Here is a 16,480-nt window from a genome sequence, read left to right as displayed (position 1 = left end):
TACCGGTTGTTTTTTTGTCCCGGTTATAACCGGTTTTTTCTTTTTAAAGTAAAAACCGGTTAGTAGGCTTTTACGGTGATTAGGATTAGGTTAGGTATTATTTTGGATCCCAATCATAATTATTATTCTCAAGTAATTATTCCAAACAAAACCATAATTCAAATTTTATTTTATTTTATAAAATAAACCAAACTGTAAGTGCAATCTCACATCAGCCAGAAACAATTATTAAGTTTTATTATAATATTTCCTTGAAAAGGTATTTGTAATCATAATATTTACATAAGAAGATTTACATCATCTATTTTTCACACTTAACTCTTGGCACTGAAAGTGGGTGAATGACTTTTTCTGATTACCAAAAATAATGCTTTGACTATGAATATCGAATTACTGATTACGAATACGAATCTCCAAGAATTTCGCTACGTTTTCAAAACGATACACTCATACTTAAAGGAAGTATTAAATGAGTTAAAATGTACCTATTCCACAAATATACAAACGTGTTAAAAGTAATACAGGTTCTTTCGATAGTATTACTAAGTTTGATCATATTGATATCGAGTTGAATGGAGTATCGCAAACTAAAGTGTATTGTAAAGGTAACTTTGTAACCTATTGGATTAAAGAAACCAAAAACTGGTTTTTTCAAAAACCGGTTTTTTTGGCCGGTTATAACCGCCAGGTTAAACCGTAAGCAAAAAAAAACGGTATAACCGAAAACCGGTGTTTTGTCAAAAACCTGAGATAATTGCAAAAAATTTCTTATTTTCGCAGTAATTAATAAATGCTAATAACTTGTTTTTTGCAGAACGACATGTAATCTACTCTATATTGTGGCAGTTATTGAGTTAATAAGAAGTGCGGTAAATTTAAAACAGATCGGCCAAATAGTTTACAAATTATTCAGTTTGTTTATCTCAGAGAGAGATTATTTATTTAAACAACTGTACTTGTAGACCAGTAAGGATCTGCGAAAAAACGTCTATTTTTGGATGTGAGAGGTGGCATTCGGATTTTTGCAGATAAAGTTAGGTGGCACCTTCAGTAATAATAATTGACTTATGCTCCTTCTCAAATATGCCCTGAACATTAATAAAAAAATTAAAATATTTAAAAATTTCGAAAAACATCGATTTTTTTCTGCTTTCTTTGCTTATAACTTTAAAACTATTCGTTTTGGAACAAAGTCGTAGAGAAATAAAATAAAGATAATTGAATTTTGTATGATATACGACTGGTAAAAAATGTCTTAAGGTATTACCTTTTCTGCAATATAGCAAAATAAGTCTGTTGTTATTCAATATTTTTTAACCACTTTGGTGGCACTTAGAACCTTAGTAATTCGCTTAGGAAATTCTTTGTAACATACTTAAATTTCCAAATGTACTTAATGTACCAAATTTCATTAAAATCAACCTAATAAATTTTGCATAATAAATTTGCAATCTAAATGTTTTTAAAAAAGTTCAAATGTTTTAAAATATTTCTGAACAAAAAGTAGACCATTTAGAAGTAGGCTAATTTTTTTACATATAAAGAGGTGCTCTACCTATCTAATACACTTTACAGAATTAAAATCGGATTATTTAAGGGGCCCCAGCAATGTTTTAAATTTATGAAACATTTTTTGGCTTATAAACAAATAGCTTTGTTTAATAATAAAAAAAATAATTTTTAGCAATGCAAATAATTAAAACCGGTATAGAATAGAATAGAATAGAAATATGCTTTATTGTCATAAAAAATTTAACAATTTTATAGACAAAGCTTACAAGAATCATAAAAATAAGAACAATAACAAATAACAAATACAATTTACTAAAATGATATAAATCGTCTACATAAATAAAAATAATGAAGATAAACAAAAAAAACAGTAACAACCTATTGCAAAATTTAAAAAAAAAATTTGCAAATTGCATAATCTACCTTAAGAAATTTAATAAGTTAAGTTAAGTATAATTTGACTTAAACTTTCAAATACTGTCAGCAGAAAAAATTCGTGTTCTACGGGTCAAAATACATAAAAAAAACTTGGGTAAGTCTATCTAAATAAAGGAGCCCGTAGCACCCCCTCCTGGCCACAGCACTAATTTGTTTATAAGCCAAAAAATTGTTTATAAATTTAAAACATTGCTGAGGCTGCTTAAATAATCCAATTTCAATTCTTTAAAGTGCATTAGATAGGTGGAGTACTTCTTTATATGTAAAAAAATTGACAAATCTTTGTATTTTCTAGTTTTTGTTGTGCAAGATTTTAAAAAATTTTAATTTTACCTTTATTTTATTCCTATAGGACTTTGTTCTAAAATGAATGGTTTTTAAGTTATAAGCAAAAAAAGTAGAAAAAAAACGAAATGTTTTGAAATTTTTAAATATTTTATTTTTTTATGAATGTTCCGGGCATATTTGAGAAGGATCATAAATCAATTATTATTAACGAAGTTATCACCTAACTTTATCCGCAAAAATCTGAATGCCACCTCTCACATCCACCTAAAAACAGATCCTTACTGGTCTATTGACCAAACAGTGACTTTATATTAAATCAAGATGCTGTAGAAATAAACAAACCAAGACACGTCAAATGCTACTAGGAGCACTCCTCCCGAATTATAATTTACAATGTATATACATTTTAGATCCCACAACATGATTTCCAAACTTTATACATTGTAAATTATTATTCGGTAGTGCTCCTAGTAGCATTTTTTAACGCTCCATTTTTAACGTGTCTTGGTTTGTTTATTTCCACTGCATCTTGATTGTAAATTGAGTATAGAAGTATTTGTAAACCGCCATCAATTCTTTAAGGCTCCATTTTTAAAGTATATTAAATAAATCTTGTTGTTTATTTGGGTTTATATGACTGCGGACACTAAATCCATTCGCCAATTTTACTATTTTTTATTTTATTAGTCATTTTTTCGTATCTTATCCTAAAACTAATACTAATATTAATCTCTAATAAACAATTCTACTAATAAATAATTATTTTTATATTTATTTTTTTTAAATAATTTTTTATAATTTATTTCTTTTTTATTTTTTTATTTTTTTTCTAAATGATGTTCTCAGAGTTCCACAGCAAAAACTGCAACATTCTTCTTTAGCCCTCTACTTAGTTCGAAAGCTTTTTACTATGGACTGTCCAAGTTCGTCATTCATTTTTATTTACATTTTTTTTTATTATATATTTTTTTTCTATTGTTTTTTTATATTTTTCTTTATATATATATATATATATATATATATATATATATAAAGGAAATAAACATTTCCGAAAGCTCGAATATTAGACAATAGTATACTTTAAAGCCCCAATTTGACTTCAATACCCAAAAAATTTGTGAAATTCGTATTTCCAATCAAGTCAATCAAAATACTACTTGTATATATATATATATATATATATATATATATATATATATATATATATATATATATATATAATAAAGTATTTGATTTATTATCGACCGTATATTATTTAAATAAAATTTTGGTATTTTTCGGGTTCTGTCGGTCAGGAATTAAAACAATTCTATTTTTTTGTCACTTAATATTTCGTCAACTGATTGTTGACTTCATCAGAAGTGCACTACAAATTTACAAGAAACAAAGGTATAAGCAACATAAGAAAAAATTATATAAAACACTACTTACAATGTGGAATTGTTGACAAATAAACAAACAAACATTGGTCACACACTCTTACAATTAGACTAACATTTTTAAAATGAAACGAATTAAATATAGGTAAAATGATAAAAAACGTTAAAAAATATATATTAATGACTAGTTTATGTGTATAGATAAAATAAGTATAATTGGTAAATGTTGTATCAATAATTTTAATTAAATAGATTGCAGAATATTGCAGTATATATTTCTGAGTTGGTTGGTGTCAGCCTTATAATTAATTACATTTTTTGTTTTTGTGATGTAACACATTTCGAGAAATAGCCTGTTTTTATAGTGTTGTATTGTTTGTAGTATTTCAACATTGGTATAGTCAAACTGATGACCTGTGTTGATGCAGTGATCGACTACAGCGCATGTATTTTTATATTTCTGGCAGTCACTTTTGTGTTGAGTAATACGTTGTTTCAGCCATTGACTTGTTTGTCCAATATAGCAACCGTCGCAGCCTAAACACGGTAGTTTATAGATCGTGTTGGTTGTGTACATAGTTGGTAGTTTTAAACCACATTCTAACATCAGAATTGGTAAGTACAGCTGTATTAATAACAAAAGTTTATTCTCTCGTGTAAAAGATCATAGACCAGCTATGTACACAACCAATACGATCTATAAACTACCGTGTTTAGGCTGCGACGGTTGCTATATTGGACAAACAAGCCAATGGCTGAAACAACGTATTACTCAACACAAAAGTGACTGCCAGAAATATAAAAATACATGCGCTGTAGTCGATCACTGCATGAACACAGGTCATCAGTTTGACTATACCAATGTTGAAATACTACAAACAGTACAACACTATAAAAACAGGCTATTTCTCGAAATGTGTTACATCACAAAAACAAAAAATGTAATTAATTATAAGGCTGACACCAACCAACTCAGCAATATATACTGCAATATTCTGCAATCTATTTAATTAAAATTATTGATACAACATTTACCAATTATACTTATTTTATCTATACACATAAACTAGTCATTAATGTATATTTTTTATCGTTTTTTATCATTTTACCTATATTTAATTTGTTTCATTTTAAAAATGTTAGTCTAATTGTAAGAGTGTGTGACCAATGTTTGTTTGTTTATTTGTCAACAATTCCACATTGTAAGTAGTGTTTTATATAATTTTTTCTTATGTTGCTTATACCTTTGTTTCTTGTAAATTTGTAGTGCACTTCTGATGAAGTCAACAATCAGTTGACGAAATATTAAGGACAAAAAAATAGAATTGTTTTAATTCCTGACCGACAGAACCCGAAAAATACCAAAATTTTATATATATATATATATATATATATATATATATATATATATATATATATATATATATATATATATATATATATATATATATATATAACAAGGTTGTATTATTGGGGAATTATTTTAATATATATATATATATATATATATATATATATTTATTTATATTTTTTTTCTTTTCGTTTTTTCTTTTAATATATAACAATTTACAAGAATCAATAAATCTTCAACATATTATTAAATTTGTTATTAAAAACAGTTTAGAACTTCCTTTGATCAATAGGAATAGGAAACAAGATAGCAGTAAAGAAGTAAAAAGTTATAACATGTTAAAATTATGGTATGTACTTGCAAAATACCGTCACGGAAAAGTGTAGGGGAGAAACACTTTAATAACTCATTAATTGCCAGAATTTTAATTTACATATATTAAATGTCGTTATGCAAAATAAAAAGTTATTAACATTTATAAATTACTGTAAACATTATGTTTTTTGCAAATATCTCAGTCAAGAGTTTGCAATTGTCAAAGAACTTTTTATGATCTACAACATTTTTGTGTCTGCAACATTTTTCTCTAAAAATAATTTTCTATAAGAAACGTTTTATAGTCAAAAAACAATTTTTTACTCTTTATGATTGTTAAAAAAAAAACAAAGAAAAATGAGTTATACGTCTTCACGGAATTGTCATCGGCTATCCTGCAAGAACTTTTTAAAACTTTCAATTGCCTGTATAAGATTTTTTCATGTTTTTTCCCTATTGACTGGCGTACCTACATGTATGTAGGTATGTAGGTACTTATTCCTTTTGGTTTCGCTTTATCTAAAAATGTTGGGTTTTTTAGGTACTCGCTTATTATATAGGGTGTCCCAAAAGTAGTGGAACGGTCGAATATTTCGCGAACTAAACATCGGATCGAAAAACTGAAAAAAACGTGTTCAATCATTTTCAAAAATCTATCCAATGACACTAAACACCAACCCCCACTACACCCCCTGGAGGTGGGGTGGGGGGTAACTTTAAAATCTCAAATGGAAACCCCTAGTTTTTCTTGCAGATTTGGATTCGTTACGTAAAAGTTAGCAACTTTTATTCAAGACATTTCTTCGAACTGTGGATAGATGGCGCTATAATTGGGAAAAACCATTTATCCTGATACCATAGGTAAATTATAGAAACGCTCTAATATCTCGAGAAATAGACTTCCAAATGAGAAACTTAAAAACAGGTTTTTAATATTTTTCGAAAACCTATCGATAAACACCAAAAATTACCCTCCAACCCACCCCCTGGAGACGGGGTGGGGGGTAAATTTAAAATCTTAAATAGCAACTTCCCTTTTTATTGCAGATTCGAATTCGTCATGAAAAATTAAGCAACATTTATTCGAAACATTTTTTAAAATTGCTGATAGATGGCGCTAATAAATCGTATTTTTCCAATTAAAGCGCCATCTATCAACAATTCTAAAAAATGTTTCGAATAAATGTTGCTTAATTTTTCATGACGAATCCGAATCTATAATAAAAAGTGGGGGTTGCTATTTAAGATTTTAAATTTACCCCCACCCCACCTCCAGGGGGTGGGTTGGAGGGTCATGTTTAATGTTATTCGATAGGTTTTCGAAAAGTATTACAAACCTTTTTTTGATTTCTCATTTGGAAGTGTATTTCTTGAGATATTAGACCGTTTCTTTAATTTACCTATGGTATCAGGATAAATCGTTTTTCTCAATTATAGCGCCATCTATCCACAGTTTAAAAAAATGTCTTAAATAAAAGTTGCTTACTTTTACGTAAAGAATCCAAATCTGCAAGAAAAACTAGGGGTTTCTATTTGAGATTTTAAAGTTACCCTCCACCCCACCTCCAGGGGGTGTAGTGGGGGGTTGGTGTTTGGTGGCATTGGATAGATTTTTGAAAATGATTGAATACGTATTTTTCAGTTTTTCGATCAGATGTTTAGTTCGCGAAATATTCGACCGTTCCACTACTTTTGGGACACCCTGTATATTTATTAATTAAATCCCCTATTCTGACGACTCTTGTTAGATAGGTAACTATTTTTGATCATCCCTATATTTTTTCTCGAACTTTTTTTCTTTCCTGTGTCCATCAAAAATTTCAGGTAGTCCAGTTATTTCCAACATATTTCTTCTTCTTCTTCTTTTATATAGGCAGTACTGCCTGTTTTTCTTCAATGGTGCCTTTCATTCTGCCCCTAAGTTGTCATTCCATCTTTTCCTTGGGCGTCCTATACTTCTCCTGCCTAACGGTGTTTTGGTCCTGGCTATTCTTACTATCCTTGATTCAGACATCCTGCTTATGTGCTCATTCCCCTCTTCTTTTCTGTTCTTTACCCAGGTATTTATATTGTCTACTCCACATATGCGTCTGATTTCCTCACTTCTTACCCTATCCTGTAGTCCTTTTCCAGCAATCCTTCTTAAGATCTTCATTTCGTTGGTTTCCAGATGTCTTCGTGTTTTGCTTGTATCTGGTCTTGTTTCGGCCGTGTAAGTCATAAATGGTCAAATAACTGACTTATATATTCGGGCCTTTGTTTCCAATCTTAGGTGTTTCCAACATATTTGAATATTTAAATGTTTAGAAGATTATTAACATTATTTTTATATTATCCTTAAGGCTATTAGACTACCATTTAGACATCTGCTTTTATTTTATTGTGACATCCATTGCCGTTGGACCATTACATATTCTGGAGCAGACGTTAACTCGACAAAACTCTTTTCCTACTGACAAAATCCTGTCTATAATAACATGTTCTTTTTTATCTTGCATCTACACTACACCGTCTACATTTTATTATTCTTTTTTTCAGATATCTTCCATTTATATGTTAAAGCTGTCACTAATTTTTATTGTCAATATTTATTTATAGTCCGAATTGCATTTCTTTTGTTGATAATATTATATATCCAACTATTGTTAATAATGTGATTCATGCGTTTTGTGATAGGTAGGTATATCTATTACCTATCTCTGTTTCCAAAAATTGAATTCCAAGAATAAATTATTATAATTAAAAATAAATGTTTTTTGATAATGCGTTATCTTCCCATTACCTCATTTTAATTATCTAGTCGTATAGATAATGTGTTTTGTTATAAGTATAATCCTATTTTTTTTTTCACTAGGTTTTATGGGCTTTTCATTAATTTATAGTTATTGCTTCAACACTATATTATTATATTGGTTTTGAGACAACAATTTCTCATGTACAGTACAGATTCTAAAGGTGCCGGCGGGGGATGGCGTCGATCTATGCGCAGTATTATAGTCGGTGTAGGAGAGAGAAAGTATTCGAAATAATGAAATAACAAATTTTATATTAGTCGATTCGCTAATCTGAGACACAACTGTCTACACTACAATCACAATAAAAATGCACTATATAGAAATAAACAAACCAATATACGTTGAAGGTTCGAGGTCGAGGCGCACTCCCAAATCATGATTTGGGAAAGCTCCTCGTGATTGTTTATTTCTATTGCACCTTTATTGTGATTGTAGTGTAGACAGTTGTGTCTCAGATTAACGAATCGACTATACCTATTTGTTATTTCATTATTTCGAATAGTTTCTCTCTCATACACCGACTATAATACTGCGCATGAACGCCATCTCGCACAGGCACCTTTAGAATCTGTGCACTGTACTTTATTGCTATTTTCTAATTTATTGTTGAACAGACACAAAAAACATAATACAAGTCCAAGACGAATTTAAAACAAATAAAAAAATAAAAATGTTCAGAACTCTATGATAAATGTTTTTTTAAATGTTGTTATAACCCTCATTTGGGAATCAATTTTCATCAACTGAAATTTCTTTATTCTTAAATAACCTAAAAGATATTTTAGAAACATTTATTTTTTAAATGAACATAAAAATAATGTTCACCTGTTCACAATAGCAGTTTCAGTAGACAACTTTACTAGGTTATCTACATAAACTTCATTACTTTCTGTTGTAATTATTTTATTTGTTTCACTGGTTTTTAAGTAGTGATCATAGATTTTATGGAAGTTACTTTTTTTGATACGATATTATTTTATTTATTCTACGTTCTTTTATCTTTACTACTTATAATAAATTTTGATTGATTTGTTCGTTTCAATCTCTTATAAATTTTGTCTCTGAAACAAAATTAATGTTAAAGAAAATACAGATTTCAAGTATGTCACAATTGTTTAAATATTCTATTTATATTGGATTAAACGACAATTTATTGTAATAAAATTACATTTTACATTTGTTTTTAATGTTTCGATTTCCACTCTGGAAATCGTTTTCAAAAAGATTAATTTTAAAATAAACAGTTGTTTTCACTCTCCCCTCTACTCTTTTTTACCCTGTACATTACATTTTGTTCTGATCTCGTCACTCCTTGGTCGGTCTCTTAGCGTGATTCCTTTAATTCTTTCGAGTATTGTCATCTGTGTTGTTTTCAGCATCCTCTGTGTTTTGGCCGTGTCGAGTCTTGTTTCTGATGTGCACGTCGTTGTTGATCTTATAGTGGCTTTATAGATTTTTGATTTCACCTCAATGTTACTTACGCGGTTATATTTGCTCTTTGTAAAAGTTGGAATATATTAATTATTCTAACAACCAGTACCGAGATACTAAAACTGTGTTAGGTAAAAAAAAATAAAGAAATTTCAGTATTTACAACAATATATTTTCCAAAAATTAACACACTTTTCCATAGGTAAAAGAACTTGTATGGCCACCTATTGGGAGTGAAGAATCGGAAGATACTGTTGATTTCATTGAAAAAGACGAAATTCAACAGGTACCACCAAAACACATTTCAACAACGTACATAGCAGCAGAAGAAACCAAAGACAATTTTAAAGCATTTCCGGTTATAGTAGAACCCGTAGAAGCATCTTTATCGTCACAGACAAGTTTACCTCCAAAATCACCTCTGCACGGATCAGAGATGACAAGTTTGACAAGCGATAGTGATTTGAGTTACGTACACGTTTATGATGTGGAAAATGCTGTAATAACCAAAAAAACAAGAGACCAACCGGTCAATTCAGAACCTGAGAAGAATAACCGATTTGTAAAAGGTACAACCACTACGACTAGAAGGTTTGTTAACAATCCACCCCTTAAAAAATATAAAAGTGAAACAGATTTGCTCGAAGATTCATTTTATACTCCACCTAAAGTGCTGGCGAGGAAAAAAGACAACACATTAATTTCAAAAATTTATTTGGACCCTCATGTTAGAAGTTTTGCTTTAAGTAATAGGGAACACTTACCTGTAAATAATACGATACCAACTTTTAGAACCCAGTTGAGTTCTCCAGGTAAGAAAACGTTAAAAATACTTATAAGTTTCTAAAATGTTGTTTTTATTGGTCATTTTCTTTATGGAAGTTTGTTTCTCTAATTTTGGATTACTGATTTCTTTCTCCAACAGATCCAGTATATTCAAATTTAATTCTTGGCAGTTTGAATACTTTTACTGCGTTTCGTTTCGTCGTGACTTAAACGAAACCGTCAATTTTTATTTGGTTTCACGCTATACTCGGTGCAGAGTCTAAAATGATAGGGGTTTAGATGGGTAAACTGCTGATGCTTTAGTGGAATAGATTCCTAGCATCGCCCGATGGCATGGGTATGCCTAAGGTTCACAGTTTACTTTAATCCTTATCGACACACTTCATTTTTCCTCGTTATAGGTCGCTAAAGGAATACGTTGGTAGAATATTTAAATATATTTACCAAACAGTCGGTGCTGTTTGATTCTGTTCAGTCTTCTTACAAAGCCTTTTTGATAACAGGTAAACCTAGAAACACATGTCAAGTCAAATTCTTTTACAGTTTACACATACCTTTCCCACAATATAAGATCTACATACCTACATTAAGAAAAATTTCCTTCTGGCTTCTCTTCTCTGTATTATCTAATATATTCTTCTTCTTCTTATACTAGGTCTCTTGACCTGTTCTTAACCGATCTTGAGCTTGTATTCGTAGCTGTGATGTTGACCAACTATTTTCAATGGGAAATAAGCCACAATTTTACCAAAAAAAAAAAGATTAATAACGTTTTGATGCCCAAGTCGGGTGTCATCAAAATACAAAATAATACTCTATAAATGTAAATAGCTTCAGAACAACATTGTGATGTTGACTGCCAGCTATTTCGCCACATTTTAAAGGGCCTTCCTATTGTTCTCGTGCCTGTTGGCTTTGAATCTTTGGCTATACGGGCTATTATCTCGCTGTCTATTCTCGTCACATACTGATTCCACTCTTGTCTTCTCTGTCTTTCCCACCGTACTATGTCTTGTGTGTTACAGAGATCTCTTATTCTGTCGTTCGGTATTCTGTCTCTCGGTGTGTTCCCAGTTATTTACCTCAACGTTCTCATTTCTGATGTTCTCAGTATCCTCTTGCTTTCTGCTGTGTCAAATCTTGTTTCTATCGTGTACGTCATGATCGGTCTTACACATCGTTTGTATATGTATATGCGTAGGCGCAGGTACTTTCCCTTCCAGCCTCATATTTTTATTTCTCGAGATGACATCGCTCAGACATCCTGACACGTAATTGGCTTTATTTGCTTGCTTTCGGACGCTCTCTTTAACATCTCCATAACTACATATTTCGACTCTCAGATATTTGAATCTCGAGACTTGTTCAATTAGTTCGTTGTTAATTACTATTTTGCATCTTATGGGTTCCCTTGACATTACCAGCGATTTGGTCTTGGTTGTTGATATTTTCATGTTGTAATTCTTCGCCACTGTATTGAAAGTTTGTGCCATTCGCTGTAGGTTATCGTCGTTATCGGAGACTAAGATTGCGTCGTCAGCATAACAGAAGATTTTTATTTGTTTTTCTGCCATCTTATATCCTTTTCCTGTATTTTAAATGTTTTCCATGATTTTGTCCATTACTAAATTAAAAAGCAATGTACTATTCCCGAGTTGATTTCTACTTTCGATGTAAGTTAATTCTCGACTTTTATTCTGGTTTGGTCCTTCGTATTAATGTCTTTAATTATTCTTATCATCTTGTTGGGCTGATTTTTCTCCTTTAGCAATCTTAGCACATCTTCTAATCTTACACAATGGAAGCCTTTAGTCAGATCTATAAAGCACATAAATGCAGGTTTATTATATTCCAGTGCTTTCTAAGCAATTTGTCTGGCTATGAATATGGCGTCTATTGTGGACCTATTTTTCCGAAAACCCTATTGTTGTTCCTCACGAATTGTGTATTCCTCATTTATTTTATCGGCAAATATTTTCGTTCAAAGTTTAGTAGTTGTGCTCAGCAAGGTGATGGTAAGGTAGAGTCTTTTCGGTTTCCTCTCTTGTGTATTGGTATTGTTATACTCATCCTCCACCACTGGTCTGGTACACGCTGGCTACATAATATTATTTCTTGAAAGAGAATCTCTAGGTTTTCGACTAACGTTTCTCCTCCGTATTTTAGGAGTTAATTTGGTATCCCATCGGGTCCTGGGGCTATTCTGTTTTTTAATTTACGTATGTTATTCCTTATTTCTTCTTTTGTGATTTCTAGTTCTGTGCCTATGATGGATTCTATTTTATATAGGTACTAGAACTAAATATATTTTGTATAATATTTTTTATTGTTTTGGTAAGAACGTTTTTTCCGTTCATTTAAAGTTAATTTTATGATACCTACCTAATTATTTATCTTTAACCTTCTAAAAACTTAATTGACTTTCAGAGATGGTCCTGGATTACAAAGCTTACCATTCGGACGATGGACTAAGCTTAAGGCACAGCAAAAGGTACTTCAGTTCACAGGAAGATTTACTCAGCTCAAATTCTATTGAAGTTCACAATGGAACAATGACTCACACAGCAAAAATGTCATTTAGCTCAGAAGATGAACAATTTTTAGAAAAGAATCCAGTTTTTAGCACAGCTCCAGCAAATAGACGGGTAAAGTAATTTTAATTGCTAGAAGTGACTATGTCTTAAAAGAGAAGAAGTAGGTATCTTAAATATCGTTTTATTGTTCATGTACCTACTTATATTTTGTCGCTATTTTATTATTATAATTATGAAAATGGTTAGAATAACGTTTTGTATATGTACCGATAGTAGGTATGTACCATCCTGGCATTACTTAGACCTTTTTTAAAAGTTAATAAATAATCGGCTCAGTCTAAATACCAGTAAAAGTAATGCATAGGTTATTGAATACGTTTAAATGAAAAACAGAGATAATATACACAACCAAACTTATATGGAATCATCATGTATTTGAAACCCGCAGCTTTTGGAGCCTACATGTGTAAGTATTTCAGTTGAAACGATAAGAAGAAGAGTCCGTGCCCAAGGACTGTACAGTATTGGAAATCTTTTTCCTGATTGTAGCAACTATCAATGCAATAAAATTATGGATTTGCAACTAAACAGTGTAAGTTTCAAGACAACGTCATCATCATCAACCCGTACTCGTCCACTGCTGGACATAGGTCTCCCTCGGCTCTTTCCATCTTTCTCTGTTTTGTGCGGCTTGCATCCAGTTGCCGACAATACGCTTCATATCGTCAGCCCATCTGGTTGGTGGTCGTTCTCTGCTTCGTAGTACTCTTCTCGTGGCCTCCACTCGACAATACGTTTTGTCGGTTTTGTCCATCGGTTGTCTGACAATCTGGCGACGTGTCCTGCCCAATTCCATTTGAGCGTCGCGATTCTTTCGACGGCGTCCGTTGTTTTTTGTTTTTTTTTTTAGACAACGTCGCAATGTTTCATATGTAATTCATTTGTTCGACTGCAGTGAACTGAGGTGTCCCTTCGGATTGCATCGTTTGTGCGATAGCCAGCGGTAAAGGGATTAGGTATAGTCGAACAAATAAATTAATTATAAAACATCGTGACTTTATATTGAAATTTACACTGGTTAATTGCAAATCAGATGCCTCAGTCCGGCGCAGTCGAACAAATTAATTAAATATGAAACATCGCGAGGTTGTTATGAAATTTACACTGGTTAATTGCAAATCCAGAATCTAACTTATTACATTGAAAGTTCCTATATTCCGAAAAAGACTTCCAATAGTGTATATCAGATGACAGTTACGGGATCCTGGCAGCACACGACTGATCACGTCAATTGGTGTTTTCAACATCAAGACTGGAGCATTATAGATTTGTAAAGTGTGCTATTTTCAAACGAAACCAGAATTTATGTAAAAACAGATGATCAATGAATTCGTATACTTAGAGGGCGAGGAAGGTAAGCAAAAACGGAAGCTGCCAGATCTGTTCACGGATATAAAGGAGGAAATGGAAAGTTCTGGGGAGGCGTTATGATCGATGAAAAAAGTCCTATAATTTCCATCCAACCAACTTTAACACCACGTAGGTATGTTGATTTGGTTCTATAGCCTGTGGTGGCTCAGGAGAGGTGCAATAGAAGAAAATTTAGTTTAGCTTTAATTCGCTTAAAATTATAAAAAAAGGTACGAGATGATGATGATTTCATGTAAGTTTGGTTGTGTGTAATTGTTGTTTTAAAAGTATGATGCTACAAAAAATATTTGGTCTTTTTAGATAAGCTCAAATAATATACATAGGTACCTACCTTACATTTTATACAGTAGATACTTGCTTTACCTTTCAAACTAGGAAACTTACAACTAATTCGTTGTATTTCATTGTTCATTTAAGAATACCCATTTTCTTTAAGGTGGCCTTTAATACATTAAATACAAGCACATAATATATCATTCAATACAATTTTTCCTTTTCTTTGCAATGAAAATCATCTATTAACTATGTATTACGTATTATGTCTATTACCTCTATAATAAGATATTATTTTTTACAGATATACAGTTCGAGCGAGGATTTACTTTCTACTGATGAGACTGATTATTCAAAGAAAAAGGACAACACACTCATATCAAAAATTTATCAACAACCTCATGTTCGGCAATATGCTCTGGCTGCTAGACCAACTATCCCAGTAAAAGAAGAAAAACGGATCGAAAAATCCATTAGTTCGGAAGATGAAGTGCTTATAGAGATCACAAAAGCACCCAAAGTTAGTTCTCCGAAAGTTTGGCCAGACGTTGAAACGCAGTTCGAAACGATGAATATTAAAGAAAAGGAACCTGTTACAAACGAACACGATAGTAAGTACATACCGGGTGGTGAATTAGAACACTGGCCATAGGAAACTCAATGTACAATTCTAAACTGTTGAATTCCTGCTTCCCTAATTATTTTACATCAAAAGTCATAAGAAACTATTTGTAGAGAATTGAAATCTGTATTGAAAACAACTGTTAATATTGTTCTACGAACAATAATTATTCAAAATTTTGTAAAAATATAATACAATTTTCAGAGAAATACGCCAAAGTTACGCCACACACAGTGCAATAATGTGTATAAGATTGCATTCGGTGACAATGAATTTATTATATCAACAATTTGAACTGTCAATTTCTTGATTTATTTTATCATTTATTGTTTAAAACACAATAAAGTTTATCAGATACCCTCAGTTAAGGAGAAAGTATTAATATTAAAGATATTTTCTTCGGTCAATAGTGTGCTCACTGTCAGTTAAATAGTAACGTGTGGCCTAACATGCCCACACATACCTACTGCGGTAAATACATTATATTTTTAAAAATTTTGGAGTGTGTTTAAATCGTAGAACAATTGTAACTTCTTTTTTTTAATACAGATTTCAATCCTCTACAAATAACTTCTCATGACTTTTGATGTAACATAATTAGGGAAGCAGTAATTCAACTGTTTAAAATTTTACAATGAGTTTCCTATGGCCCGTTTCCTATTCACCACCCTGTACATAATTAAAAAAAAATATGAAAAAAAAAATTTAAAAAACGCTTTTCTTTAGTTCTGAGTGACTAAAATTAAAAATATTATAAAAAATCAACTAAAAAGCAAAAAATTAAAAAATTCAAACTCGAAGGATTGTTCGAAATAAAAACTGTTAGACAGATTAAATATACAAAAATCTCACACATTCGTTAAAAAATTGAAAAATCTGACACATTGGTTAAAGAAAAGCGTGGGGTGAAAACCGTTTATTCGATGAAGACGCGCTCCACTCTTTTCTTTAACGAATGTGTTAGATTTTTTCAATTTTGTAACGAATGTGTGAGATTTTTGTATAGGTATTTAATGTGTCTAACAGTTTTTTTCGAGCAATCCTTCGAGTTTGAATTTTTTTATTTTTTGCTTTTTAGTTGATTTTTTTATATTTTTAATTTTAGTCACTCAAAACTAAAGAAAAGCGTTTCTTAAATTTTTTTTCATATTTTATTATTTTTTACTTTTTAGTCTTAGTCTTACACTTTTCAAACATTAAAATATATGTTTATTAGAATGTTTATTAAAATATATGTATAAAACATATGATGTACAAACATGAAAAAGTAGTCGGAATCGCCAAACAAACTTGAAGCTTTATTGTTTATTTATGAAGCATAACTA

General features: G+C 30.9%; 1 protein-coding gene across 7 annotated transcripts in view; it reads left to right on the top strand.

Moving 5' to 3' along the window:
* LOC114332012 (uncharacterized) overlaps positions 1-16,480 on the top strand; it is a 431,454-nt gene that overhangs the window by 385,107 nt on the left and 29,867 nt on the right. For all 7 annotated transcript variants that reach the window (XR_007696787.1, XR_007696778.1, XM_050645467.1 and 4 more), the window contains 3 exons: positions 9,712-10,321; positions 12,723-12,940; positions 14,838-15,144. Coding sequence is in view for 5 of the 7 variants with exons in the window: in XM_050645467.1 (XP_050501424.1) it covers positions 9,712-10,321; positions 12,723-12,940; positions 14,838-15,144 (1,135 nt within the window). In the remaining 2 variants the exon portion in view is untranslated. The remainder of the gene's footprint in view (positions 1-9,711; positions 10,322-12,722; positions 12,941-14,837; positions 15,145-16,480) is intronic.

Source organism: Diabrotica virgifera, chromosome 1, assembly GCF_917563875.1.
Source record: "Diabrotica virgifera virgifera chromosome 1, PGI_DIABVI_V3a".
NCBI lineage: Eukaryota > Metazoa > Arthropoda > Insecta > Coleoptera > Chrysomelidae > Diabrotica > Diabrotica virgifera.
The sequence above is the reverse complement of the archived record's forward strand: the minus strand, read 5'-3'. Positions and strand labels throughout refer to the sequence as shown.